Raw genomic sequence first — 27,899 nt, forward strand, 5'->3', positions numbered from 1 at the left:
TTTTTTTTATATATATATATATATATATATATATATATATATATATATATATATATATATATATATATATATATTTGTTATTCTATTGAGTAATAGTAAAAGCGTTTTTCCAAGGACATTGCCTGCTTTTCACTCATGTTTAAAGAAATGCATTTTGTTGTTGTTGGCTTTCTTCCCAGCCGTCTCACACTGTGAAGGTCAGGGCTTGAAGATGCAAACAGAATCACATCTACAAAAACCCTTAAGTTACAAAAAAGACCTGGAAAAAGGAAGATCTACCTCAACTTTACGCCAAGAATGTGGACACAAATCTTGCTTTGGTTACACAAGGACCAGATAAGAGTCTTAAAATTAAACAAAGGTTTATATATTATATATAATAATATTCAATTCAATTCAAAAATACTTTAATAACCCCAAAGGGAAATTAAATGTTGTTGTAGTTCATAATCCTGGTTTTGTTAAAGAGTTGTTATAGTTGCTGATGGCAGAGGGCAGGAAGGATCTCTTATAGCGGTCTATCCCGATGTGCGCTCGATCCTGGTGTCCTCAAAGAGCCTCACCAGGTCAGGCGAGGTCATATATAATAACAAATACATTACCAAATACTGGCATTGTTCATATTACATTCTATAGAATTTGGTGATACAAATCAGATACATTTTCAGCTAGTGAATTAATTTCAGTAGAAACTAAAAATAAAACTATGAGCAAAATGGGAAAAAAAAGTTTATTGTTTGAAAAGATTTATAATTTCTTGTAGCAGTAGTAAATGAAAACATCAGTGTACAAACTTTACTGTCAGTTTAAGATATTATTATACAAACTTCCTGACGAGTAAATGGAGTGCAAACCAAAGTGTAAAACATCCAAGAGTCCTACATTGCAGGCCCAGTGGTTCTGTACAGAGAGTGCAGATAATTAAAGCCCAGTTTAAATCCAAATATAATCCTGAGAAATTACCCAGCATGCTTCAGGCTGAACACATTTGTTCATAAGGCACATAAACAGTGTGTAAATATGGCTGCTCTGGTAAAGTCAGCTTTTTGATCTGAATGGATACAGGGATGTTTTGGCATGGGCTTCAGAGGAAAATTGTTCATTACCTGTTGTAGATAGTGCTTAACTTTCGAGAAATACAGTTTAAGTCAAACAAGACTGACCAGCTAACGGCTAGTCTGAAGGCAGCAAACATCAAAGTGGATTGTTGTCATTCTAGAAAAACGCTATTATTTAAACATTTACATTGCTGTCAATTTCACATTACAAGGTTACAAAAAATGTATAAGAAAATAAATTATATATATATATATATATATATATATATATATATATATATATATATATATATATATATATATATATATATATATATATATATATAGAGAGAGAGAGAGAGAGAGAGAGAGAGAGAGAGAGAGAGCGAGAGAGAGAGAGTGTGAATTCTTTTGTGTATATATATATATATATATATGTGTATATATATATATATACATAAATACCTGGATGTGCATTTACAAAATAAACAAAAAAATTCTGTGTAAATAACAGTTTGCTGCAAAATTGTAAACCTTCTTCAGGAATACCTCTGTACAAAATTGACAGCATTGTAAATGTTTATAAAATGGAGTCACAATGAACCATTACGACATTTTAGGTATCCATGGTAGCAATCCACTTTGGTCTTAGCTCAACTCAGACTAGCCTTGAGCTCATCAGTCTGGTCAGACTTCTCCAAGATGAGGTCATTCAAAGAGGTATGTACAACAGGTAAGATATTAATTAATCATAACCATAGAATACCTCTTTAAAATGGCTGGAAAATCCCTTTAACTAAGGTTTGATGACGAAAAAGCTGCAGTCCTTCAGGATTAAAAGAAAAAATAAAGTCAATGAAACTATACTGCATACATATAACGCAACAGCTGCTCAATAGAAAGACCAAACATCTAATCTGGGTTTCTAAAATGCTTTTAGGAAGTTTATATTTAGAAAAATGTGGGAATTGCTTGGTCACAAAACATCTGCTCTTTTTGATTATGTGCACATTATTATATATTTATATCTGTATCTAAATGGTCTTGATTATATATTTTTTTGCATTTCTCTACAGTTTGTTTCTTTAAACCCTAACATAATTACTTGAACATCAGTTTACAGTGTTTCTACTAAACTGAATGTGAACGAATGTAAAATGTCATTGTTTTTTTCAATGCAATACTGAAAGGTTAAGACATTTCCTGCTGTTCTGAACAAATTATTACAGTCCCCCAAAACAGTTTAACTCTCTGTAAAAAAACAACACCAAAAACCTATATCTAAAACCTTTTTCAAGTTCCAGATATAGTTTTCACCCCTTAAGGCTAAAATTTCTACACATAAAAAACAAACATTATTGTGTTTGAAAAGTAATCTAAATTTAGGCAAACAGTTTAATAATATCTATTTTTTTTATCTCTGCTGTAAACTAGCATCAGAGAATGTTTCAGATACTGTAAGATTAGCTCTTTCTTTGTGAAGTGACTTTAATTTAATTCAGAAATAAAAAATGCTGATTAATGCAAAAAAACCCTACCAAACAAACAAAAAGGCATGTAATTCTCATTCTAAATGTGTTGGGAGAGTGGTGTCTACTCGAGATAGTTTGGTCTACAAAGAACAAATGTCTGTTTGCAGTTTATAGGATCAGGGTGTCCCTGTTTCTTCACATCACTTGTACAGGCTGAGCTCTGGACTGTGGTACAGACACATGTAGGAGTCACAAAGCAGCCGACGGGCGGACTCCTTTAAAGACGAGGCGTCCACTCGGCTCAGCTCCTCCTCCGACAGGCTGAGAAAGCGGCCCACCTCGGGACACGCCTTCACCTGGGGGATGTTGAAGCCATTCTGGCCACCTGAGTGAGAGCACACACAAAGAAACATGAACTCTTGGACAGGATCTCTTTTCCTTTAAGAACAAATAAAAGATTAGATTTTTTTTTTTTGTTCACCTTCCCGGTCTGCCATGCTGTCAAAAAACAACCAGTCCGTGTCTTGGGGTCCATGTTTGACGAAGCTCACATAGTGGCTGGTTTCAATGCATGTCACAGCAAAGAGAGACATCCGCTGGCGGGTGTAGTGCAGGGGGCTCGACCACGGACCCTCAGGAACCTTTATCTCTACCGGGCTGTGGGACATTCGGTTCCTGTGGCTGTGAACCTGATGATCAATTACAAAATGAACAAAGTCATTATATGAGAAGATACCTTCTGAGCAGCCTGAGGCATTGAGAGTATCAGAACAATTCTGCCAGAACACCCGTAAAATGCAAGACTGACAGGGATGTAGAGGTTTATAAAAAGGAGTTCTGTGGTGGTCACCTTAAATTGAGTTGACTTCATAAGGTTAATCATTTACACATGTACAAGCAATGATTACTTTCTGAAGGTTTTATTAAAATCCACTCACTGGTTCATGAGATATTTTGCCAAAAGACAAAATAAATAAATAAATAAAAGAACAATCACAGACACAGGCAAAACAGTATCACCTGTGTTTGGCCTTTCAGCACTTTTCAGACGGACAATAATACCTGTGTGTTGCAGGTCTGGCAGTACTGTTTAAGATGTCCCGGAGTGATATCTGTGTCTTCATAACACTGCCCACACTCCCACTCAGCTACAGACTGGCAGATACTGCACTGTCTGAGAGCTGCAAACAGACAAACAATGAATAGCAGGAAAAGTATCCAGCTTCAGTATGAAGAGGAAAAATAATCTTTAACATCCACAAAGAACAAAAATACAACATAAGCTGACATCTGAGTTTTCACTCTAGGTTACCTTCGACATCAGATATATTTGTTCTTACTGTCATCCAGCAGGTCTGTGATGTCCAGACTGAGGGTGGGTAAGATGGCGTCAAACATTTTAAAATCTCTTCCAAACCTGGGCATGAGCAGTAGCAGGCAGGAAGGAGCCTGGTGGGAAAAGGAAAAAAAAGAAAACAGAGTTCTTTAAACATTGGGATGGATTTTTCAAAATAATAGTGGAATAAAGAACTTCAATTAAAGAACTGTCTTCTGTGTCAATTTATTACATGCTATAGGAGGTCACAAGTTCAAACAGAGAACAATGCCTGAGATGAAGCTGTGGAGGAAGTAAAATGCAAAACAAAGAGTGTATATCAACTAGGGGCTCATGAATCATGCATACTCAGATTCATGGGCCAAAACAAAGACCTTATGATTCTTTAGGCAAAATTAAATATTTTTTTTAATTTGTTTTACAAGTAGTCATAATACCCTTTTCCTCCACAAATATAAAATGTTATTTTGCTATCTGACATAACCTGGTATAATTCTGTATTGATAACATCAAACCAAGCTTTAACCTGACAGGTTTGAAGAAAACAAAAAAAGATGCCATCTGTTTTTTCAGTCAAAGCAGCAGTCACCTTCTGTATCTCACCAGAAACCAGCTGTTTTGTTCTCTCACAAAAACAACACCACCACCAAAAACAAACAAACAAAAATGGACATTACCTCAACAAACTTGAGGCCCGAGTGATGGAATGAAGCCTCCAGGAGGGCCTGAACGCTGGCGACCCTCATGGATGACGATGTGATGGGAATGGGGGAGTTGGGAGGGGAAAGGGGTGAGGCGGGTGAGGACGGCCGGGTTGGTGGGAAGAGCTGATAGAGATGACACTCCTGAGCCTTCTGAGCCACTGATCTGAAAGGCAAGTGATGGCAAAAAGGTATGAATTGTAGTCCGTTTATTTTTTTAAAAAAATATCACTTTTTTTGTCCAAAAAGTTAAAACAAACATTTAAGGTAAAGCTGCACATTTTCTTTCTCTTCGATGATCATGACAGTCATAACCCTCTCCGTGTGCTTCATGCTTTATCCGATCATCTAAACTTACTGTGAACCAGTTAAATTACTGACATGAAATCTGAATTAGTGATTTATTGCAATACTAATAATGTGATGCCAATAATTATTTGATATACTGTGCCACCCTAAATTAGGGCTAGAAGAAAAAAAAAATACTGCCATCTTATTCTTACAGCCAGTATGTCACTGGGTTATAAATCTTGGCAACGAGTGGTTAAATGGAATTAAAACCAAGTCTCTGAAATGCCTCAACATCTGTGGGGTTTCCAATTTTCTTGCATGAGTTGCAAAGGCTCACAGTCTTGTTGCTTGAATTTTCTTAAAATTTCCCTCAAAATAGTTAGTGTTTTAAGTGTCTGTATTATGTAAAGTTAAAATTGTATTTTGACACTTGTGCATGGCCAAGAACGCAGTTTTGCAAGCCGTGCACACAAATACAGGCTGCGATTTTCAAATACCGGCTCACTGGTCATTTGTTAGCAAATGGTCAGAATTCAGTGAGACTGCAATGGAAACTATTTTCTTGTAATTTTAAGTCACCAACCAGTCTCCAACAGTTGCAGGTCAGTGAGATACTACCCTTAATTTAGTCGCCATCAACTATCATATAAATTACCTTTGTCATGATTTTATTTAGATTATTTTAGCTACTATTTTGACTGTCTTACCTCATGTTTAGATATGTCTGGTCTCGTGATTTTATCTAGATTATCCTATATTTCATTTAGATTACACACGATTCATTTAGATTATACATGATTGATGGGTTTTTCTTTTGTTTTTGTGTTTCATTATGTACCTGCTGTATTGTATTCTGTTTTTGTTTCTGTTGTAAAGCCCTTTGGATCACCTTGTTGCTGAAAAGGGCTATATAAATAAATCTCACTTCACTAATTTGTGGTAAAGATGAAGTGAACTGCAACAAAGTTGATGTTCAAAAATTCGTCATTTATACAAGAAGTGAGCAAATATTTGTGTCTGTATGTAAAATGAAAGCCAAATTTTTCCATAAAGGTGTGAACTAAAATAAACTAACTGCAGGTCAGCTCTGTTCCTTTGTTTAAGAAGAATGCAGGAAATGCAGAAAAGTCATGGTTTTGATGTAACCTTAGGTAACTCCATGTTTTAACCACAGCAACAACAGCTCACATTGAAGATGAGAAGCAGGTCTGTGTAACAGCCAAACATGGAGTGTGTGTACACACTGATATAACTGGGCAAGGGTAAAACAATTATTTGTGAACCACACTTTAATACAGCACAATGATGCAACTTTATCTTGTGTATAAAGACAAAATAAAGTGAGCACTGACCTGATCTTGAGGAGTGGCTCCACTCTCAGGAGCTGGAAAAGCTTGTTGAGGAACTCCTCTGGATCTGGCAGAACAGGACAAGAGCAGTGTGACAGCATTCCTCAACTTCATCAATAAGGGCTAAAGAAATGTAACCAAAACAAGAATGCAGAAGAGCAGACCCGTTCACATCCACACCTTTCTCCTGGCTGGTGAAGCCCATGTTACTGTTCGCAGCTTCCAGTAGTCGCCGCAAAGCCATGGTCTTACTGGCACACACATAACCAAACCTTAAAAACACACAACGCACACATACTTCAGAAAAGGTTTTGTGTACTCGATGATAGGAAAGCAGACATCTGCATTTATGTTGAGTCGCTGCTCTTTAGGTTTAGGAGTTAAATAATTATATTAGTAGCAATGATATTCCAGATCCTAGAATTAAAGGAAAACAAAAATATTTAAAAGATTTATTAAAACTTTTGAACAGGAACTACGTTACACATAGACACACCTTCTGAGAGGGTTGACGATCTCACAGCGGAGCAGGTCCTGAGCATGTTTAGACCTTTGCTCAGTTTTAGCGTCAGACGGCCAAAATAATGCCCAGTCTGCTGAACTGCAACAGGAAAACAGACTGCAAACAAATATCAGATATACTTTATTAGATTTACTCATTTTGAACAAATTCAGGTGTTTGTTTTTACACCCAATCTATTAATCTGAAGACATGTTAGGGTGAACAAAATGTACTATCAGAGTTCTTTTTTAGATGAATTTCTGTTTCAGTTTCACAGATTCACATTAATTTACTTTGTATAGTTTAAATCCAAGTGTATGACATGCTTTGTTTTCTCAAAAGACTTCACCTGAAGAGCGTAGCGTCTAGGTAGCAGGAGTTCAGGTGACCCTGGATGCCTCTCTTGGAGCCCTCGTAGAGCTGCCTGGCCTCATCCCCCTCGACGGGGGGTGTGTGCTCCTCCACACGCTCACTGCCCCACTCTGCAAAGGCTGACACACACACACACACACACACACACACACACACACACACACACACACACACATACACACAGACCGGTATTACATGATAAAAAAAGCAACCTTTCCTTCAAATCCACAAGACTCATCTCCATTAATCCATTTTCAAAGCCCCAACTGAGAAAACAGTCTTGAGGAGGTGCAGCCCAGAGAGCAATGGTCCAAACGGACTTTTTAAATCATTGTTTATTAAAAAAATTAAACAACAACTTGAAACTGACAATGCACGATGTTGTTTTTTCTGTTATGTTTTCTAACCATTACAGACAGCCAGGCCAAATTGAAGCTCAGTTTGTTCACAGTTCAGTGTATTTATGTCAGCAAACGTTCTTTCAGGGCATTTTACAGAACAGGCAAACAGAACCATTCATATCTGCTTATGAGCAATCATTTCATTCAACTTATCTGCTTGCGCTGACCACTGCTAACATTTTATTGCAAAGCAATAGTTCAGACAATCTGAAGTAGGGTTCTGTGGTCAAATTAAAGTGATAAAGTTTCATTCTGACTGGACACAGAAACTAAAGTCTAGTCTCAAATGGGCCAAAGATCCAAGTTGGTCGCTGTGGTTTTATAGCAGTTAACTGTTTTATTAACCTTTTGCTGGTCACTCATGTCAAAGTGAAAAACTTTTTTCTCCAAACTGAGGTTGTTCAATTAACTATCTACAACAGGTAAGACATTAATTGTTCATAACCTTTCCGCAGAAACTAATTTAAAACATCCAGTATATTCCTCTAAATGTTTAGATTGGCTAATACGAATGAAATGCTGATGGTTTTGTGCGTCCCTTGTCACTGTGTGGGTACATGTCCTACAGATCCACTGTGTGTGCCCTCTTTTGGCTTCCATCATGTTGGCTCTTTTTTCCACAGTGCTTGTGAAGGATTTAAAGCCCTACAAACATCTTGGCTCAGGAGACACAATTGCAGCTGTGGTGGTGAGAAGAATTACTTTCAATAAGCCTGAGTTTATTTATTTGAAACCCAACTCCTCAGTCAGCACATTACTGTGAAGCTGGGTAAGATACTGAACACCAAAGTGGGACAAAAGTCAAGGATGAATATTACTTACAGTGTAGATAGGTTGAATTGTCTAAAAAAAAAGGTGCGTCATATGTAATCAAATTACAAATTATCTAGTACTTCATTACTTTTTGTGCAGCTGCTGCTGAAAATCTTAAGGTCAATACATAAAACTAATCTGGAAATATTTCTTATCTCCTATTTAAAAAGGTAGGTAGTTTAAGAAATAAGTTAAAAACAAACAAACATTCTATAATTAGATAATAAAATTTACATAAAAATGTTACTGAATGCTCAAAAAGACTGAGAATAAAAGTTCTTTAAGACATAAAATAACAATAAATGTTGACCCTTAACTCTTTTTATCTAAATATTTAAAAATATTCCTGTAAACTTTCTGCTCTTGTGACTCAGGATTTTCTGGATGTCGTTCTCACCAAGATAACATCAAAACCAAAAGGATAATGCAAACAACAACAGACACTAATGTATCAACAGGCGATGTGAAAACTCCAACTCCTTACCTATGGAGTTGCATCGCTCCACTTGATTGACAGACTTCTCAGGGGCAGGGAACCTGGAGTCCCGCCTGCAGTTGCGAAGCTTGACGAATAGGCCTTTGTTGGGAGCACAACGAAAGTGACGTTCACCCAGGTAGCTGCCATCTGTCCCAGCAGACAGCTCCTGGTCCTGACACACACACACAGACACACAGACATTATGCCCAATCACTAACAAAACAGTTAAGCACCTAGATGGAGAGGTGGAAATGAAATGGAACTGCAGGTATTAATAGGCTGTGCAAATGCATTTCAATGATTCCAATCAGATCAAATGGACAACAGAGTTAGCAGTTCGGTCACAATGACATAGGGTGTGGCACCCCCTTGGGCCTGGATACAAGCAGCAGTTCAATGCAGAATGGGGTCATACTGCTGTTGTAGCTTCTCCTGTGGCAAGTTAGCCCGCAGTTGTTGTAACTGACCCTTGAGTTCTAGCAGATTAGCTCTGGGTCAGAATTGATGTTTGAGCTGATCCAACACATGTTCAACTAGGGAAAGATTGGAGGACCTGAGTTTCTACAGGAGGATCTCAAAATGAAGCAGGAGGTGTAAACAGGTGTTGCCTTGTTGAAAGGTTGTAAATGGTGTATGGACTGTACTTATATAACACCTCTCTAGCTAACCAGGCCACTCAAAGTGTTTTCCAACACAATCTGCATCCTCATCTACCCATCCTCACACATTCATACAGAACTACTACTACATCTCTACAAAGTTATTCTGAGTAAATCATTCGATAGAGTCTAATCAGTGCTTTAGATCGCATTCATACACCGATGGGGCACATCTAAGAAAATGAAGGGTTCAGGGTCTTGCCTAGGGACACTTTGACATGCAACTACATACTGCTAAGAATCAAACCTTCAACTTTCTTGTTGTCTGCTCTAACCACTGATCCACAGCTTCCCCTGTACCAGGGGGCTGTCTTAGTAGGAGCAAGACTGTAAGGGTCCCACAAATCACTATCAGAGAGGAGCTGAGGTAATATGGCTCCGCACACCATGATGCCAGGAGTAACACTGGTGTGTCTCTCCACAACATAGGCAGGATTGGTCCTTTCATTTTGATGGTGCCATATATGCACAAGATAATCATCTGTGCTAATGCAAAACAGATTCATCTCTAAGCAGTATACGATGCCACTTGTCATCAATCTATGCCTCCTGGTTTCAGCATCACTCCAAATGCAGCCATCTCTTCTCTGGCATTAATAAGTAAGTAAGTAAAAGTTTATTTATAGAGCAACTTTCACAGACATAAACAGTCACAAAGTGCTTCACAAAAATTGCACATTGTAAAAAACACATCATTTCACTATTAGTCATACCAACACACAAAAATCATTAAAAAGCTTTGCAAAAAAGATACGTTTTAAGTTTACTCTTAAAAGAGTCCACAGAATCAAGTGGGAGATCATTCCAGAGCCTTGGCGCAACAGCTTGAAAACAGCGGTCTTATCTAGTCTCAAAACGGGTTAGAGGAACCATAAGAAGATTCTGGTCCAATGACCTCAACCTACGAATAGGAATATAAGGACGTAGCAGGGCTCTAACATATAAGGGAGCCTGACCAGATTTGAAATTTAAAACAAAAAGCCACTGGAAGCCAGTGGAGAGATTTTAAAATCGGGGTAATATGAGCCCTTCTGCTGGTGCAGGTGAGCACCCTAGCCACCGCATTTTGGACCTGCTGCAAACGAGACAGCTCCTTTCTGTTAAAGACACGAAAAAAGGCCATTACAATAATCTAAGTGAGAAGACACAAAAGCATGAATGATCACCTCCAGATCATCTTTGGAAACAAATCTTCGAAGTTTTGAGATATTCCTGAGGTGAAAGAAACAGTTCCTAGTAAGTTGCTTTGTATAATGCTTCAGTGACATCTCTCTATCAAAAATGATGCCAGATGCCAGTTTAGAGTGAACTTGTAAATGAATTCATGTCAGTTATTTAGTCATGGTGTAGGATGTGGTAAAGAGTGTAATACCCATGTTCAGATGGTAGGTGCAAATGTTCTGTAATGCTCTGGGAACACCACAACAATTCTCTTCTGCTGTGCTCTGTCCTGGGCAACTGGAATCTTCACAAAATGTGTGGGTGCCTAACAGTGGCCCTCCCCATTACTTTTAACAGACCACTATGACATCTATACAAAATACATGCAAGGCAAATGAACTAACAACCACACAGTCTAATACAAACCCACAATATGAACCCTATCAAACTCCATCAAGTGATATTATGTCTAGTGCATCTATGAGGAATCCTCTGTGTCTGGTGACCTGTACTCACTGTTTTGACTGTTTGTCAGACACTTTGGCAACTAAAAATTTATCCAAATCAGACCATTCCTTTTGAGTGCTAACCATAGTTTCAGAGAGCATATGCTAAACTGGGAAAACCCAACATTAAAACAGAGGAGTTGGCCTCAGGTTTGACATATCCAACACCTAAAATGCAACCTTGTCTCTCCCCAGGCAGTTTCACAAGCATTCACACTTTTAAACATGTGACCAAAACAGTCATACATTTGTCTTGTTGGTAAACAACTCACATGTGACTGTGAGCCAAATAACTCACAGAATGGGTGGGTGGTTTATTGACTCAACCTTTTGGGCGTAGTTGTCCCGGCAACGACTTAAAAACAAAGAACTCTTTAATCAGAAATGAAGAAGCCTTACGAATGAGAGGTGAAACATCTCCAGTAAACAAGAAAGGAAGTCAAGTTGCCTTCTATTCAAGCACTTAGGGTGGACTGTAGCTCTGTAAGTCCTGAATGACTGAAAATCTAAAACTATATAAATGATCCTATTTCTGTCAATAAAAGGACAAAAAATAGCAGAAAACAATTGCTTAGGTTTTGTTGTTCCTCATACAAGATCTCCATTTGTACAATAATCATGACATAAATTATTTAGGAAATAAAACCATTATTTTTTAACCTGAGCTTATCGTTTCTATTGCACAACTTCAAACTGTTTAAAGTTAGTTATTAAAAACGCTGTTACAAACATCATGTTGGTATGAGGTATTTGTGTGTGTACAATCTCTGAGCAGCAGTAGTAATTAAAAACACTGGAGATAAAACCAGGTCCTTACCAGCTCGATCCCAGCCACTGGTTCTGAAATGTTGCCTATCTGACCGATCCATCGGATAACCCCAAAAAGTGGCGGGTTGTTTACTTCTACCATTGAGCCCACCTCCAGCTCACTCTCCAGTCCTGCCTCTCCATTCTCCCCTGCACTCTCACCATTTTCTGGAGTTCTCAGAGGTGAGGAAGGACTGTGGATGCCATTGGCAGGCTTGTAGTTTGCTACTCCTGATGGGCTTTGAGGTTTTGGAGGTGGTACTGGAGGAATGGGCAGGACTTTATAGGTGGGTTTTGGTGGGGGCAGGGGAGAAGGTTTGAGAGCTGGTTTGGCAAGGGGCACCAGAGCAAGCTTAGAAGTAGCAGTAGAGGGTGATGTGGTTGGTTTCGGGACAGCGGGCAATGGTGGCTTTAAGATGGACTTTGGAACTTGTTGGAGAGGATTGTGATTGAAGAGTTTATCCTCTGGGGACAGAAAAAAAAATTGTTTACAAGACTCAAAATCATTTCAAATTACAGAAAGATCATTTTTAATTGCTAAGATTCTGAAAACAAATGAACCAGACCTCTATTCTGTTAGTAAAGGATATTTGGCTTTCCATTTGAAAGTTTTTTTTTAGTCAAAACTGGAGCTTTAAAGCAGCACTGTCTTGAAAAAGCTCCTCAGATAGAAAGTGAAACAGAACAGAAGTTCAGTAGCTTCGTTTTCAGAATCTTAGCAGATGCAATGTCCTGAATGACTGAGAACATTGACCATTCAATGAGAACATGTTTTTCAATGAGAACATTTTCACACAGTGAGAAATCTGGAGCTGAACCTGGAGAAACCTTGCTGGCTGGCACGAGTTGTCCATACAGGTGAGAAGGAATGTGACAGAGTTTCTGCTCGTTGTAGATTCCATCCCAGTTACCAACAGGAGTGTCCTGTAATGTAAAAAACCCCAAAACATCAAACACAACTGAAGGACACAAGCAGAAGGATTAAAAATTCTGAAAGAAATTCATCATATATCAGTCTCATACTTTTGTTTTACGAAAGAAACTTTAATGCTACATGCCAGTAGATTTGATGACACAAACAACTTCTATGGGTCATACTGACCAGAAGGACTCCAACATATGTTCCTGTTGAGGACCGGCCAGGCAGGGGGCCACAAAAGCACACCTCCCCTGCACAGACAATGTCCTCATGGGGGAAACAAACCCTCTGGCCAATGTGGAAAGGCAGAGGTGTTGCAGGGCCTCGGACATGGTTTGAAGCCATGACGGGTGGAGACTCAGTAGTCCGTGAGAGTATGGTGAGCGGCTGAGGTGGGCTATTGGTGAGAGGCTGGTGGGTACTAATGTGCCGTCTGTGTTGCTGTTGCTGCTGCTGGAGCTGCTGCTGGAGTTGCTGCTGGAGTTGCTGCTGGAGCTGTTGCTGATGCTGCTGCTGGTGCTGATTCTGGAGCTGTTGCTGATGCTGCTGCTGGTGCTGATTCTGGAGCTGCTGCTGGTGCTGCTGCTGGAGCTGCTGCTCCTGCTGCTGATTCTGGAGCTGGAGCTGCTGCTGATTCAGATGATCACTGTTGCTACGGTGCCCATTGAAAGGGTGGCGGCTGCTGCGGTGATTGCCTCGGTTGTGGGATTTCATTGGTGCATCAGAGTCATTGGTGCGGGACCAATGACGAACATGAATATGACTGACAGGGACAAAGAGGCCACAGGCTTCAGGACAAGTGAAGTAGCGATGGCCCTTGAAGGAGCCGTTGTTTGTTCCTTTGCCTGCTGCTGAACCCTGAGGGAAAAACAGAAGAAATTAGACTATCAATTAAAGACATATGTTTCAAGCAGTTGTGCAATCTTTGTTGCATAGAAAAGAGTTTTCTTATTTCCATTTTCAACACCGATTTCAGGTTTAGGGCTATTTTAACAACATTAATCTATAGTAATGAATCATCAGTTGTAGCAAAAGTACAGATTGTTAAATGAGTTAAAAATCAAACCAACACAAAAACCACCACAAAGAGAGAGAACAGCTTCAGTGCATCTTGACACTAATATTCCAGTCTAGAACATCTGTTGAAAAAAACTAAAACACACCATTTCACCCAATAAGTGTTCCCTTGGTATTCCAATGATGGTGATGAGCGACGTCTAGCATGTTAGTGCAAAACCTTCAGATGGAGTTCGGTTAGGCAAAGATCTGATTCTTTCATATGAGATTAGCTGTGGTAGTAACCTCAGAAATAAATCTAATGTTCTATTTAAATAACTAAACATGAAGCAGCAAAAACTGTTGCTAAATAAAAGCACAACTCCTCTTTCTTTTAACATGTATATTTGTCCCACTGAGTTTATTTCATCTGTAACATCCATCCATCCATTTTCTTTACCCGCTTCTCCATTCTGGTGCCTATCCCCAGCAGTCACTGTGTGAGAGGCGGGGGACACCCTGGACAGGGCGCAAGTCCATCACAGGGCCACATATAGACAAACGAGACAAACAACCATTCACACTCTCACTCACACCTAGGGACAATTTTTAGAGTTATCAATTAACCTAACATGCAGTACCACGTGTGCACAGGGAGAACATGCAAACTCCACCCAAAAAGGCCCCCAGCCAGGAAGCGATCCTGCAACCTTCTTGCTGGGAGGCAACAGCTCTAACCACTACACCACTGTGCCACCCCCATCTGCAACAGATCAGCAATTTTCATATCAGCAAAAGCTGAGTTAAAAATAAAAGTATTTGCCTCTATGGTAGTAGTGAGCCAGTCATCCAAGACAGCCCACACTAAGGGAGGACAGTTATACTGTGCATCAACTATTGCAGCTCTCCATGACATTCTCTTCTATTAAAAATTTATGTAGTTTTAGCTTTACGAAAGGCTTCTTTGTACGTTAGCAGGCTATCTCTCCAGGTTAAATAAAAGTCTTCCATGTTAGTGGAGCACCATTTTCTTTCTAACTGTCTAGATGGCTATTTTAAAGTACATAATTCTGGATTAAACCAAGCAGCCAGCTTCCTCTGACAGATGACTTTCTTTTTCAGAGGTGCAATTTTATCAAGTGATGTTTGCATTGAAGTAATATTATCAACAAGATTTTCTAAGTTGCTTCTCTTTGTTGCATTACTCTGCAAGACAGAAGAAAATATTAATGGAAGAGATTCTTTCAATTTGGTTACAGCGTTCTCTGAGAAACATTTACTATAATGAAATTTACTCTCAGTGGCTGCGTATTCAGTCGGTGTAAACTGAAAGGTTATTAAAAATGGTCAGACACTCTATGCCATATGTCAGAGAATGAGTAGATATGTAGACATTTTAGGTAAAATCACTTGACTCAACTAAATTATTAGAAAACTATGTTTAAGCTATCACTTTCAGCATCTACATGAATATTGAAATCCCCCACTATAATGACTTCATCTGTATTCAATAAGAAGTCAGACAAAAAATCTGAGCATTCAGGCAAAAACTGAGAATAAGGGCCTGGTGGATGATATATAACAAGAAGTAAAAGTGTTTTTTCTGATTTCCATTTTGGATGAGAAAGACTGAGTCAAGATTCAATAAATTAAAGCTAATAATTGGTTTAGCATTAATCTATAATCCTGACTGAAAACTAGCAGCTTCTCCTTCACCTCCACCTGTTGTTCTAGAAACATTGAAAATTTAGATAATTAGAAAGAGTGGATTCATTTATACTAACAAAATCCTCCTGGTTTTTGTTAGGCAAAATAAATCAATATGATGAATTATTATCAAATCAATAACTAACAGAGACTTAGAGGAAATAAATTCTCTAAGTCTCTAAATCACATTTAACAATTTTATTTTTTTGTTCTGGTAAAATAATTATAAGACTTAGGATTTATTTCTCTATAGCTGATTTTTGATGCATTTAATTTAGACAGACAAATGGTTCTCCGTTTCATGAACAGGCTACCATTACCACCAGAGTTAAGAGTGTAGTAAGTGTAAAGAGTAAAGTGTTTGATGTTGTGTTAAGTGGGAGGTATAGTCTGATGACAAGTGGTGGTGTACCATATTTAGCACCGAGTCTCAGTTCTGAGAACCAATCCTGCCAATGTTGCAAAGAGACACTATAGTTACTCCTGGCATCATGATTTGAGGGTGCCACAGGGTATGACTTCAGGTGACCACTGGTAGTGATTCAGGGGATCCTGACAGCACAGCACTAAGTCAGTGCGATCCTGTGTCCACATGTCTTCTTTTATCACTGTTGATAGGAAGTTACCCTTCCAATCAAGGGGCTAAGTGGACCTAAACAATACCAGCAAAAGATTTTCCACAAAATTATGGACTTAGAGGGTAGTTTAAATGTAGGAGCTAAGAATCTAGGATTCGTTCTAGTCATATGGTCACTTTTAAAAATCCCAGTCCTCTGAATAAAACATTTACCTTCAGCTCCACCCCAAAGAACACATTGGTGCTCCCTCTGCCCAGAGGCCCTTTATACTTGAGCTCTGCCTCTGCCAGCTCATCCTGCTGGCCTATTTGGACCCACAGCTGGGCGTTCACAGGTAGAGATGCCAAATGTCGAAGTTTTTCAGGATTGTCTGAAAAATGCACAACAATAAATAAAGAAGCTGTTATCTGTCCATTCTCAATTGGATGGTTTGATACAATCCAAGTTTACTTCCTATTTTCAACAAACAAGCAACAGCTTTGTTATGTTGATAATAATTACTACTCTCCTTCCCATATTAACATTGTGTTATACCACAACTCCATCCAGACATAGCTAATGCCTTACTTAAAAGGTTTAGTCGAACACCCAGATCCTTCACAGGTTCCACCAGGTAAATGAGGTCAGCTGCAACCTCTAGCAGGTACTTCTTATCTAACTTTTTCATGAGTTCATTGTCTAACACCTGCAAGAAAAAACAGGCAGTTTTGAGAAGAAAAACAACATCAACAAGAAAAAAAACATGTCATCAAAATAAACTAAAACATTGTTCGGAGCCCAATGCTATTCCTATATGGACTATACAGGAGAATTGTAGATTTACACAAGCTGCCAAAGTATTTTGGAGCCGTTTCTAAACAACTTCACATTCCATAGTAATCACTTCAAACAGTTATATGTACAGTAAATACAAGTTATTCAGAAGTGTTGCCAGGGTCTGTAACAAGACCCAAGCTGTCACAACTTTGGTTAGGATGTTTGGGAACAACCCAGGAAGCACCAAGACAATCTACCACGAACTGGAAACTCCTAAAACATCAGTTTTAATGTGCTGAATTGTGGCTTCATGGGACATTTAAGTGTTTGCTGCTACCTTAACCCAGATGTAGTCCCCTTTGCTCTTGGCAGCATCTTGCTCCTGGCAGATGAACCCCCGCTGCAGGCAGATGGTTCCGTGCAGCTGATCCTGGACCCGCAGGTCGCTGGTGAGCAGGAAAGTCTTGAAGGAACGGCGCTTCCTGTTCTGTTCATAAGCCCCTGACATCTTCGAGGTGTTTGTATCTGCAGCTGCTTCACGGTGGAATTATGTCCCTCTAATACACAAATGTAATAAAGGGTTTAAATACAAAGAAAAGCAATAAGAGGGCTACAGAGTATCCGTTTACCTGGAGGACTGACAGCAGGTAGCGACAGACACGTAACATGTAAACTTTGTTTACGCTCTAACTAGAGTCGTTCAAAACAGCTAAAACCAACCTCATGACACATCCTTAACCGATAAACCACGCAGCTACCTCGGAAACATTACTGTATGGTGTTGATAAAAACAACTCACCAACTTTTTCAACTCCGACCGTCAACATTTCCCCTCATATTCAAAGGAGCTCCGTTCAATAACAAACCGCACTGTGAAGCAGGAAGCGGGTTGAGTGAAAGGGGGCTCAACCAACAGCGTGCGAGAAGAGAATTAAAGGAGGAGCCCGAGCCAATCAGAACACTTGTGGGCGTTATCGATACGGGGAAATTCCACTGTTAACGCTTCATGCTTAGGAAACACTCACACAACATACAGACATCAGTGAATTTATTTTATTACTTTATAAATAGAATATGAAAAAAATATACATTTTCATATCAGTTTTTCTTCAATTCACAGTTCTTATCATCTCTAATAAAAATACAATACAGAGAAGGAGAACCTGGTAACTGCATCTTCCCTCATAAACAAGTGCAATGTCATGTTAGCATGCAGGTTTTCACGGCTTCATTTACCTGGAGATGGTTTCCACTTAGAAAAGTCAGATGTGAAACCAGTATTTCCCAGCATCATGGTCTCAGTGGTTTACTTTTGTCACCAGTGACCTTTAAACTTTCTCAAACAATGAGATTTTCACCAGTAAAATTTGTTTTATTTGAGTTAAGTTTACTGAAAATTTTTAAATAAATCCTCTTTTATGTTCCTATTTTACCCCAAAGGTTGATTTTGTCACTCATTCGGGGATAAGCCCAATGTCCAAACAAAAACAAGAACAAGTGTCATAGGTTCAGAGTTTTTTTTCCATATATAACCCACTGTGACTTAAATTACAAAAGTGTGTTATTTTCCTGTTGGAACATGTTAACATGTCTGGAATGAAAAACATTTCTTTGCCACATTTTTCGCCATTATGATTGACCTGTACCTTCATGATGCATTTATAGAAATTTAAGCTATATTTTAAAGGCTTTTTCAACTGGACATGAATAAAAAAATAAATAAAAATTGTAATAAACGTTACATGGTATTCATTCTGAACGTTAGGCAGAGTAGGCATTTGCTTTTTGACATGGAGACTCGTTTCTTCTGTAAGAAAAAAAAAAGTGTCTTTATATTATAAAACAAATAATCTTTGTTGATTTGCTGGTTCCAGTTCCAGTGAACATTAACATTGTTTCATAACTGGACAGTGCATGCGGTTCAGCCATGGTAAAATTCCTTCAAAAGCTAATAAAATAGCTAAATTAGAGTATATATATTTACAGAATAATACAGTAGGGTAAGCAAACTAACTGAGCAGTCCATGAGTCAGTTGCTTGTTGTCGTTTCATGTGTAGTGTTGGAATTGTTTTCAGCGTCTCATCCGAGAAGACAAAGGCAGCCTCTTTGAAAATGAATGACAAACATGTTGTTGTTGCATATGTCTAAGAACTGAGTCAGTGTAGGTGTCCGAAAAGACTCCCGGGCCCAGCTGAACACACAACAGTGCTTTAAGTTCTCGCCACTGATTGAGTTTCTGAACCAGAATGAGTCACATCGTGCTGTCTGGTTTAGTACCAACAGACTGCCGCACCAGTTCATGTTTGGGATCAAGTTTATCATGACAGCTCAAGTCGGACTGAGGAGGTGTTAACGAAGTAGGTCTTGAGCTCCCCTTTGCCCTTCACGTTGATCACTCCACGGAACGTAACGTCATACCCTATGCTCTGGACAATTTGAGACGTTTCCTCTGTCACCTGAAAACACAGTTAAACAATAAAAAAAATGGGAAATATGTTTGAAGTCAATCCAACCACCTTTTATCTCCTGTTTCTCTTTAAAAAGGAACAGAGTTACTCAATACAGCCTTTGAAATGTTCTACCTTAAACCTCTCATCTTTTACTCAGTTGTTGTTTTCCTACCAGTTGCCTGAGGTGTAAGAAAATGGAAACCGGTATGAAAGCAAATGTGGCTGTAGTGTACAGCTGTTAGGTTTTTCATATGCAAAAAATAAATTTTTAACCTAAAACATCCTCTTTTGATGTATGTTGATAAAACACAAACAGGAAATATTACCATAACATATGTGATTCAGCTTAGTATATTTTTTTTCTAACCTGTATCTTATCCAGCACTCCTGTGCTGTCCATCCTGCTAGCAACATTAACAGTGTTCCCCCAGATGTCATACTGAGGTTTATGGGCTCCGATAACTCCTGCAATCACTGGGCCGTGATTTATTCCTGCAGGGAAACAACACAGAACAGTTACTCAATGTGTGTATAGACATTTAAAGTGGTAGTTCAAAACTTTTTCTGTGAAGTTCTACTTGTTAGAGGTAGCTCTTTGAACAACTTCAGTTTGGAGAAATAGCTCGTCAATCTGGTCAGGGGGGGAGCTGTTTTGCACGTCCTTCAGTGTAATCATCAAACATAAACGCATCGACAAACATGTGTCTGCACAATCTAGAAATGGTCATGAATGTTAGTTCATAAGCTATCAAAGTTCTCAAATAAAGCACCTTTTGATAATGTCAGTGTTTGTTGGTAATTATCTTACAAAACTAGTAAGTATTTTTGGTTTATATATTAAAAGTTATAGTTGTTTATTGATTTTAGTTTAAAAAAAAAATCGCAACTTTTAGGAAAATGCCCCGCGAACTCAGGCATTTTAGCCGCAACAATCACAAAAAATGCCCGCGAAATCCTGGAGGGACTGATTTACTAGTTCTTTACAAAGTGGATTGTCATTTCCAAATAAAGGCCTAGCATTCACTGCAGGAATGCATATCGTCCCCTGACTTTCATACCAGAGTTTAAAACTAAGATCATCATATGTTGAGAAATGAAGCTGTAGCCATTTTGGTCAAACCTTCAAAATACTGTTATGTGAATTTATGCTGCACAAACTATCCTGCTGAAACTTTTTGTCATGTATCTCATTGTGCGGCTCTGGAACATATCAAAATTGCAAATTACACATTAGAAAGTGCAGACTGATAAGGAACACCGTGCTATGACTTTTGATAGCAGTACATTGCACAATGTAGACAAAAATTAGCATACAGACTGTAAGAAGGAAAAAGGAAATCAACAGGATTTTGAGAAACACAAGAGAAACCCCAGCCCTCTTTGGAGCTCTTTAGCTCAAACAAACATCACAGTAGGAACATCTTTTGAAGTTTAAATGAGTCACAGGTAGTTGGACTTTAAATAACATTTGGAAATCTACATGTTTTTTTATGCAATCACAGTTTAAGTTTTATAATCTTACAGAGTTTCCACAAAATGTCCAACTGACAGTTGATGTCACACTAGCTTTAAAAATTTAAAAATCTTTTGCAAACAAACTCTTCTTACTCCAACAATGTTTTTTGGTACATATAAACATTTTACATCAAAATGTGGACCTTTTTTGTCTTCTTACACACAATGGATCTCTTACTGCTATAAGACTTATGGTTTTCTCAAATTCTTCCAGAGTCCAGAGAGGTCATACACAAGAGTTATATCTTAGCTCAAAATGTTCTCACGTAATGACTTCTGTTTGAGGCTTATTTTTTAGTCTGCCTCTCATTAACTTAGCTGTCAGGGAGTGAGACACAAGTGTGTGGTTACCGTAGTGACTATAATAAGCCACTGGCAGCAGCTTTAACATTTCTTTGCATCTTGGTTTTCATTACTCTTCTTATGCAGTTCATACATAAATATGTAAGCATTTTTCTTAGCTTAGATTATTAAAAAGTTGTTCTGAATTTTAATTCAGCTCCTTCAAAATTTCTTTTTTTCTTTGTTTTGATGACGGTGCTGTCTGAGGACTCAAAGATCAAGGGCATCCAATAGTAGTTTCCTGTTTTGGCCTGTAATGGGAAAATACTGTTTTCAGTGATTCTTGCTGCATGTGACCACCATGTTTTAGTTTAGTTAGGAATGCCTTTAATCTTATCCCTATAGGGTGCCAGGATGTATGTGTTATCTGGTCCTTTTGTTCCCCCCTGACCCCTCCTGACTGTATGGAAATTTACCAGTATGTGCCTCCTTAATTACTTCCCCTTGTGATCAGCTATCTGACCCTTCTGTTCTCCCCGACCCCTCCTCATCCTACAATGGTATAAGAAGGGGGAGCTATCTGTAACGCTTCAGACTCACTCTGTTGACTCACCTCAGCACAGTGATTCTCAGCTATATAGCTTAAATAAATTATCCTAAGACAAAACTCTTTGTTGTCCTCTTTGGTAAAGAAAATTCCACAACAGGCCTTTATGAACTGAGATATAAGCCGATAAGCTTTGGCACAAAGTGGTTATCTATGACTCATCTGAGCTTGTAAGGACTAAACCTTTGCTAGATGCTCTTTTTACACCCAATCCTGACAACCTGACCTGCTGCCAGTTCATCTGCTGACAATAAAATATCCCGTATTTCTTTATTTACTTCTCAAATTCTTTGGGTAAAAAGGTTAGACTATTTAGAAATTTCTGTAAATTGGCCAGTCAAACTGTGTAAATATTGGGTTTTTTTGTATTTGTTAAATAAAAATAAGAAATTACAAATTAAAGTTTTATCTAAATAAAAGAACACATATCTAAACCTTTCTGGGAAAATAAAACAGATTATAGTAGTTATAAGTTTTAGAGCTTGATAAACTATCTTGTTTGGATCAATCTCAAGCAAACTCACCAATCCTGAATTTGAAATTGTTAAAGGAGTGAGAATTGTTTTGCTCCAGTTTGCTCATCATTGCGATGGCAAACTCCAGCATGGAGCGCACGTGGCTGTAGGTCATATCCACTTTCTGTAGGGGGAGCCAGAGTTCATACAAGTCAGTCAACTCATCAAGTTTGGAAAAGTATTACTTCCATTTTCATTTTATAATTTCTTAGATATTAGAAAAACTACAACATTATGAGACAAACAGAAATGCTACTTTTCCGTGAGTCTAGAACAACAATGGAGTATTTCTAATCTGCTTTGCAAAATTAGGACCTCAGCCAAAGAAAGACTTTGGAATAAGAGTTCTCTAACAAGTTTTCAGAGTACAAACCTTATTGTCTTCTCCTTGAGGCAAGTGTGTCAGCCCTACAGCAGCCATGTAGGTGCTGCCAATCGTCTTAATCTTCTCAACAGACGAAAATTTGGGCTTTATCAGAAGCTGTGTGGGGGAAAAACAGACAGATAAAGTGAGGTTTAATACTGAGACAGACAAGTTTTTTTCCTGAGAGACAGCATGTTTTCCCTTTGCTGTACCTCGTCAAAGTCTACGATGATTTCATTGAGCAAGCGCAAACACTCCAGACCGTCCCCGTTGACGTTGCTCTCAGTGTAAAAGTCTTTGAACTGAGGTATCGATGCAAACAATACACACACACACTCGTATGACTGACTGTACAAGTCCTGAAAAACAAAAGAAAGTCAAATTAAAATGTTGATATCACATCTCAACTACAGACAAACTTGAGCCAACATTTAAAGGGACAATTTAGCCATTTTAAATTGTGGTTCAGCAAAACAGTTATGGGCAATTAATATCTTACCTGCTGTAGATAGCTCTTTGAACAACCCTCAGCTTGGAGAAAAGGAATTTAGTTTGGAATGGACTGAAGAGCTAACAGCTAGTCCATACATAGCTAAGACCAAAGTGGATTGCTGCCTGGAATAGCAGGCAGTATCTCAATCTCAAAAATCTTAAAGATTTTGAAACAGTTCATGCAAACGCTATTATTTGAACCTTTGCATTTTTGTCAGTTTTTCATTTCATGGTTATTTCAGCAGGATTATTGGGGTATTCCTGTTGAAGTGCCTCAGGCTGCACCAGAAGTGTTACCTGTTGCTGCTGATGTCTCTTTGTTCTTGCAAATAACCACAGAATTCTACGGAAATAACCACGTAACGCAAAGGTGTCATGGGTGGAAAGGGTTTTTAAAACAGCATTTTAATTACCTGCTAAAAAGTTTTCAAATAAAGTTGTTCTAAGACATCAATAATCCACTTTGGACTAGTATTTGGACTAGCAATTACCTCATCAGTCCAGTCATAAATAAACTATTTCTTCACGCTGTTCAGAGAGTTATTTACAAGAGATAAGATATTAACTGTAATAATTGTGACACAGAAAACCACTTCAGAATGACCGATAATGATCCTTTAACTATATGAGGTTTTTTTCCCCTCAACAATCATTTTTGACTTGGCTTAGTAAGAGGAAGTTGCTTTCTGACCATGTGAAGCCATTTAAGCAGAAACCACAAATAATGATCCTCAAATTTTAAATTAGCATAAAATCTTAAAAAAAAAAACAATAATCGGACAAGTACTTATTTGGATTTGTGTGGTTTTGATTCATTTACTTGATTGCTAACAGTTTTGCCCATGAAGAAAGAGCCGACATGAGGTGGCATGACGTTGTCAAGCAGCAGCTTGTTGATGTTCTCAATGGTCTCCATCTCCTCTTGTTCTGTTTTGAAACAGCGGTCCAGGAGGAAATCCACACGGCAAGTCAGCTCATCCTGAGAGAGAAATCACAAGTTTAAATTTGTAACGATAAATCTGTAAATCACACATATGCAAAATAAGACTTGTGAACTTATTTTAGATTACATAAGCACACACCTGTCTGGCCAGTATGAGGCACACGAAGTAAAAGATGACCAGCCAAACCCCAGACATGATCTGAGGGTCCTTCAGGACTCCAGGCCTGCTAAGACACACAAACACACTCTCATATAAAATTGAGACTCTGGTGTTGTGCTGATTGCTGAACCACTAACTGACTTTCATTACATATTAACTCAAACAAGAGCGTCTTGTGTCTGGACCCCCAGGCAGGCCTCTGTCTATAGGAAACTGCTGAATAAATGATGGTGATCTGAAACTTAAGAACAAGGAATCACAATCTGGACTCTGAGTGGTGGACAAAAGGCAGGAAACTTCACACCCTCCCTGTGAAAGATGGACTGTGTGATGTCTGCAGAGAGCAGTGGAAAATAACAGACTGAAACAGCTCACAAAGTTAAATTATTATCTGCGCATGGTCATGTTTCCTTCTTAACAACATCAGCCAGAGCCTCACTGTTTCTCTGGGAGGCTTGAGTCAAACAGGGCTCCATAGCTCGTTGACAAGTTCAGATTGCAATGTATTAAATACTGAACATTTTTACAAAAATGTTTTTTTTTTTCTTCCATCAATTACTCGTGCATGACTGCTGGGGATAGGCACCAGCTTCCCGCGACCCGGAATGGAGAAGCAGGCAAAGAAAATGGATGGATGGAATTACTCGTGCATGCTTTACCTGAGCATGTTGTACAAGTTGTGGTTAATGTTTTAGGAACTGTGTGTTTGAACCATAATTTAGCAAATTTATGACTGCCAAAACTAACAGCTCCACAGAAAATGATGACACTGGGGTTAACACCAGAAACACCAGTTCAGAAATTGTCCTGGTTTCAGCAAACAGTAAGGTCAGTAAATCATCTTGCAACTACTAGGTAAAAATTTATGATGTTGTTAAGAAAATCTTGTAAAAATGGAGCTGTTAGTTTGATTACTCTTTAAAAAATGTTCAGTCTAAAAAGGCAACTACCAATAAAATTAGACATTACTTAATTGATAACTTGATTTTTAACAAGCCTTTTGCTGTTTACTTAAAAATTCCAAAACAGACATTAGGCATATGAAAAAACACATAAACCTGGATGTTTAAAAAGCGTCACTCACTTTGTGCCATTGTACAGCAGGTCAATGAGGCACTGGGACCTCGGAGCGTAAACATCGAGGAAGAGGGCCAGGTAAACCACCACAGCCAGAGTGAGGAGCAGCCCCTTCACAGAGAAGCTGATCTTGATGAACACGATGACTCCCAGCATGGCCAGCAGGCAGCAGTACAGGTAGTACTGCACGTTTTTACACAGAGACGAAGAGCGTGGAGTGAAAATATGTGGAAAACAGGTTATATGTCATGTTCTAAAACCTGAACCTAAGTTGTCAATCTCAAACTTTGGATACAATCATCTGTTAAATATAAGGATTTTATTTACAACTTTTTATTTGTAAAATGTGCAGGTTTTTTTTTTAAAATGTTTGAGTTAAACAGATTGATGGGTTATTTTCAGTTTATTAAAAGCCAAGAGATAGAATAATGAACCTGAACTTCAGGAAATTACAAATATCAATAAGTTGTATCATTGTGAGCACTTAAGAAAAAATACAAGAAAATACAATTTCTAAAATAAATCAGAAACAGTTTTTCATGCAGAGGAACTTACAGGTACAGTATACAGTCTGATTCCTTCTAACTCTGTGGTGTTAGCCACTGAGGTGCAGTTATCTCCTTGGAGGAAAATCTGTAGAGTGGAACAAGGCCACTAAGTGAATTACATATCAAGGTCTGATGAACAACAGTATTGCCAACAGTACATGCCCGTCAGAAAATTGTCAGAGTAATAACAATCAAAAGCATTAATTCCCTTACACAACAATCCTCAGAATATGTGTCAAGAGTTAGAGCACAGACAAGGTTTTCACAATGGGTTCACCTGTGACCTTGACCTTTGACCCCATGACTTTGAAATCAGTAGGAATCATCCTTGAAACATGAGTAGTCCAGCTATGCAGTTTGACATTTCTATATAAAAGGGTAAACAATTTTAAGCTCAGACAAGAAATTGTCAATGGATGGATGGACGGACGGACGGATGGACGAATGGATGGACGGACGGACGGATGGATGGACGGACGGACGGACGGACGGACGGATGGATAACACAATATGTGTCTTGTCCCAGGACGGATGTATTAAAAATAATCTGATCTCTAATACAACACATAAACACATTTTCACCATGCTATTATCTATTTGGGAAAATGTCTTGATGTTTTTCTCCGTCCCCATCTTCCACCACTTATCCGTGGTCAGGTTGCAGGGGCAACAGGTCCAGGAGAGAAACCCAGACATCCCTCTCCCCAGTGACGCTCTTCAGCTCCTCCTGGGGGATCCCAAGGCATTCCTATGCCAGAGAGGAATAATCCCTCCAGTGAGTTCTGGGTCTGCTCCAAGGTCTCTTTCCGGTGCTCCATGCTGAAAATCCTCCAAAGGAAGGCATTCAGGAGGTATCCTAATCAGATGCCTGAACTACCCGCTCCATCCTACCATCACTCGCGAACAAGACCCCAGATACTTGAACTCCTCCACGTGAGGCAGAGACCTACTCCTGACCTGAGGGAACATTCTACCCGTTTACGGGTGAAATGATTTTCATTTATGAATAATCTCTGTAGTCTATTACTCTCCTTGTGAATAAAGTTTGAATGATTCCCACATTGATAATGTCTTTCCTGCCCAGTGTTGAATTAACTCACTCCTGAATCCTGTGGAGCAACAAATTGTCAAAACCTTTTCTTTTATGGAAGCTTTTACATCCCACAGCTCTTACTTACCTACTTAACTTCTATGGACTTAAATTTTCATATGTTGTTTTTGTATTTTGGCTGAGGGTTTGTTAAATAAATACTAACAGTGTCATCATGTTGTTGTTCATCTGAGGGTGTTTTAATGTTGAGGACCAGTTTTTACTTCTGATACTAAAGTTTGAGCACTGACTCAGCCCCAGTCCTCACTACTCCAGCTAGTCTGTGAAATAGACATTCTTTTCTCCATTTATGAAAAAAAAACTTCTGCCCAAATTAGTTTACCAAAACCCTAAAATACTAATTCCATGCCATTAGGTGATGCAAACGTCCCCATTAATGACATGTCAAAAATACAGAGAAAGAACATCCCTACCCTGGCAAAACATTCTACCAAAGCAATCTTTGCATTTAACTTTATTAGGGTTCCAAGCCCGCTGAAGCAAGCGGGCGGCCAATGCAAGGCATGTCCGTTCGCCTGCTCCCAGCGGAGCAGGGAACCCTATTGTTTTTGTAAGGATTTTTCAAAATTTGTTATTATTATTCTTCTCCGGTAAATTGCGTTGGCCAGAAAAACGAGAAACAGCTGGAGAAAAGCCAACCAGGCAGCCTGATAGAAAACGCCTACCGCTACTCAGACAAAAAAAATCATATCGTCCCATACCTAGGGAGCGCTATAACAAAGGACAATGCGTTTTTGCATATAACTCCTAAACCGTAAGTCCTACACTCAAAATCTTGATGGCACCTAAAACTATGGATAATTCTGCATCTTTTTTACATTGGCCACGCCCACTTCCGCCTTACTAGATTTTTTGCTATAGCGCGATAAAGGCAAAACCTACTTTCGAATACTACTCCCACATGAAAAGTTGGATCAACGTGAAATTTGGTACATACCATCTATAGGCCGATCTGTTGAAGTGGTGATCAAAAAGTTTACAAAATTTTGAATT

General features: G+C 38.7%; 2 protein-coding genes across 5 annotated transcripts in view; both read right to left on the minus strand.

Moving 5' to 3' along the window:
• Positions 1-1,956: 1,956 nt before the first annotated feature.
• si:cabz01101003.1 (ubiquitin carboxyl-terminal hydrolase CYLD) lies at positions 1,957-17,736 on the minus strand. 2 transcript variants are annotated; one of them, XM_037976583.1, is made up of 17 exons: positions 17,641-17,736; positions 17,179-17,398; positions 16,653-16,770; positions 16,298-16,455; positions 12,988-13,662; positions 12,704-12,809; positions 11,896-12,350; positions 8,759-8,924; positions 7,038-7,179; positions 6,683-6,805; positions 6,367-6,458; positions 6,190-6,253; positions 4,523-4,712; positions 3,850-3,958; positions 3,572-3,690; positions 2,991-3,198; positions 1,957-2,894 (listed from the first exon to the last, which is right to left on the minus strand). In XM_037976583.1, the coding sequence occupies exons 2-17, from the start codon at positions 17,347-17,349 to the stop codon at positions 2,710-2,712; spliced, it is 3,081 nt and encodes a 1,026-aa protein (XP_037832511.1). In that variant the 5' UTR covers positions 17,350-17,398; positions 17,641-17,736; the 3' UTR covers positions 1,957-2,709. The 2 variants fall into 2 exon arrangements, with proteins under 2 accessions (XP_037832511.1, XP_037832512.1); XM_037976584.1 differs by lacking the exons at positions 1,957-2,894; positions 2,991-3,198 and having other exon boundaries at positions 3,822-3,958.
• Positions 17,737-17,872: 136 nt separating this feature from the next.
• Positions 17,873-27,899, minus strand: part of LOC108248619 (adenylate cyclase type 4) — a 29,601-nt gene continuing 19,574 nt past the window's right edge. Inside the window, exons 18-26 of one of the 3 annotated variants that reach the window (XM_017437500.3) lie at positions 25,803-25,880; positions 25,255-25,430; positions 24,150-24,234; positions 23,888-24,046; positions 22,788-22,934; positions 22,585-22,692; positions 22,221-22,335; positions 19,660-19,784; positions 17,873-19,298 (exon numbers count right to left, since the gene is read on the minus strand). In XM_017437500.3, coding sequence (XP_017292989.1) covers positions 19,161-19,298; positions 19,660-19,784; positions 22,221-22,335; positions 22,585-22,692; positions 22,788-22,934; positions 23,888-24,046; positions 24,150-24,234; positions 25,255-25,430; positions 25,803-25,880 — 1,131 coding nt within the window. In that variant the 3' untranslated portion in view covers positions 17,873-19,160. Of the gene's footprint in view, positions 19,299-19,659; positions 19,785-20,140; positions 21,401-22,220; positions 22,336-22,584; positions 22,693-22,787; positions 22,935-23,887; positions 24,047-24,149; positions 24,238-25,254; positions 25,431-25,802; positions 25,881-27,899 lie in introns of those variants that run through there. The other 2 variants (XM_017437499.3, XM_025010903.2) reach the window with 2 other exon arrangements.

This window comes from Kryptolebias marmoratus, linkage group LG7, assembly GCF_001649575.2.
Source record: "Kryptolebias marmoratus isolate JLee-2015 linkage group LG7, ASM164957v2, whole genome shotgun sequence".
Lineage (NCBI taxonomy): Eukaryota > Metazoa > Chordata > Actinopteri > Cyprinodontiformes > Rivulidae > Kryptolebias > Kryptolebias marmoratus.